The 645-nt window shown below is 65.0% G+C and overlaps 1 protein-coding gene across 1 annotated transcript in view; it reads right to left on the bottom strand.

Annotated features, from left to right (window-relative positions):
- Window positions 1-354: 354 nt before the first annotated feature.
- Window positions 355-645, bottom strand: part of LOC104506697 (acetylcholine receptor subunit gamma-like) — a gene marked incomplete at its 5' end in the record, with an annotated part of 3,724 nt that continues 3,433 nt past the window's right edge. Inside the window, 2 exon segments of the mRNA XM_010147731.1 lie at window positions 355-522; window positions 605-645. Coding sequence (XP_010146033.1) covers window positions 355-522; window positions 605-645 — 209 coding nt within the window.

Genomic DNA, 645 nt, shown 5'->3' with positions numbered 1-645 from the left:
GTGCTGGGACAGGACTGTGTGGTTTAGAGGTCAGTGGCCAGCCCACGCAGGTGACACATCCAGTCTGTCCGAGAGGCATAACCCCATCCGTGGGCACTCAGCAATGATGCCACGGAGGCTCACGAGACTGCTGCAGGCTTTACTTCCACAGTCGGCACAGCACGGCCATCCCGTGTTCCCCCCTTCCCATCACCACCCCTGCCAAGGGGCGGCAGAGCCCCACCACTCCCAGGCCCCCTCCCGCGCTGTGTTTGGCTCCAGGATGTGCCCGCAGGGATCTGAGCGCTTTGGAGGTGCCCAGCCCCTGGCTCCAGCAGTGCTGGCAGGAGCAGGGCTGGTGGGTGCCCACGGGCATCACTGTGGCAGGTACTGTTTGGGGTCCCCGGGGAAGGGCAGGGCAGGCGCCTGGTTGAAGTGAGCCATGAGGAAGATGCCTACGGTGCCGCACACGAAGAGGGAGGCCATGATGAGGAAGCAGACACGGTCGATCACCCGTCCCACCAGCATCCACTCTTCGCTTTCCTGACGGTGGCACAAGGAGGGGGGGTGAGGGCTGCCCCCGCTGCTCCCCATGTGGGTCCCTTTGCCCCCGGCCGCGACTCACGCTGCTGAAGTCATTCTGCTCCCGCGTGGCGTTGGCAATGT

The sequence above is a fragment of the Eurypyga helias genome, unplaced genomic scaffold (genome assembly GCF_000690775.1).
Source record: "Eurypyga helias isolate BGI_N326 unplaced genomic scaffold, ASM69077v1 scaffold19922, whole genome shotgun sequence".
Taxonomy (NCBI): Eukaryota; Metazoa; Chordata; class Aves; order Eurypygiformes; family Eurypygidae; genus Eurypyga; species Eurypyga helias.
This window is presented reverse-complemented; position numbering and strand designations above follow the sequence as displayed.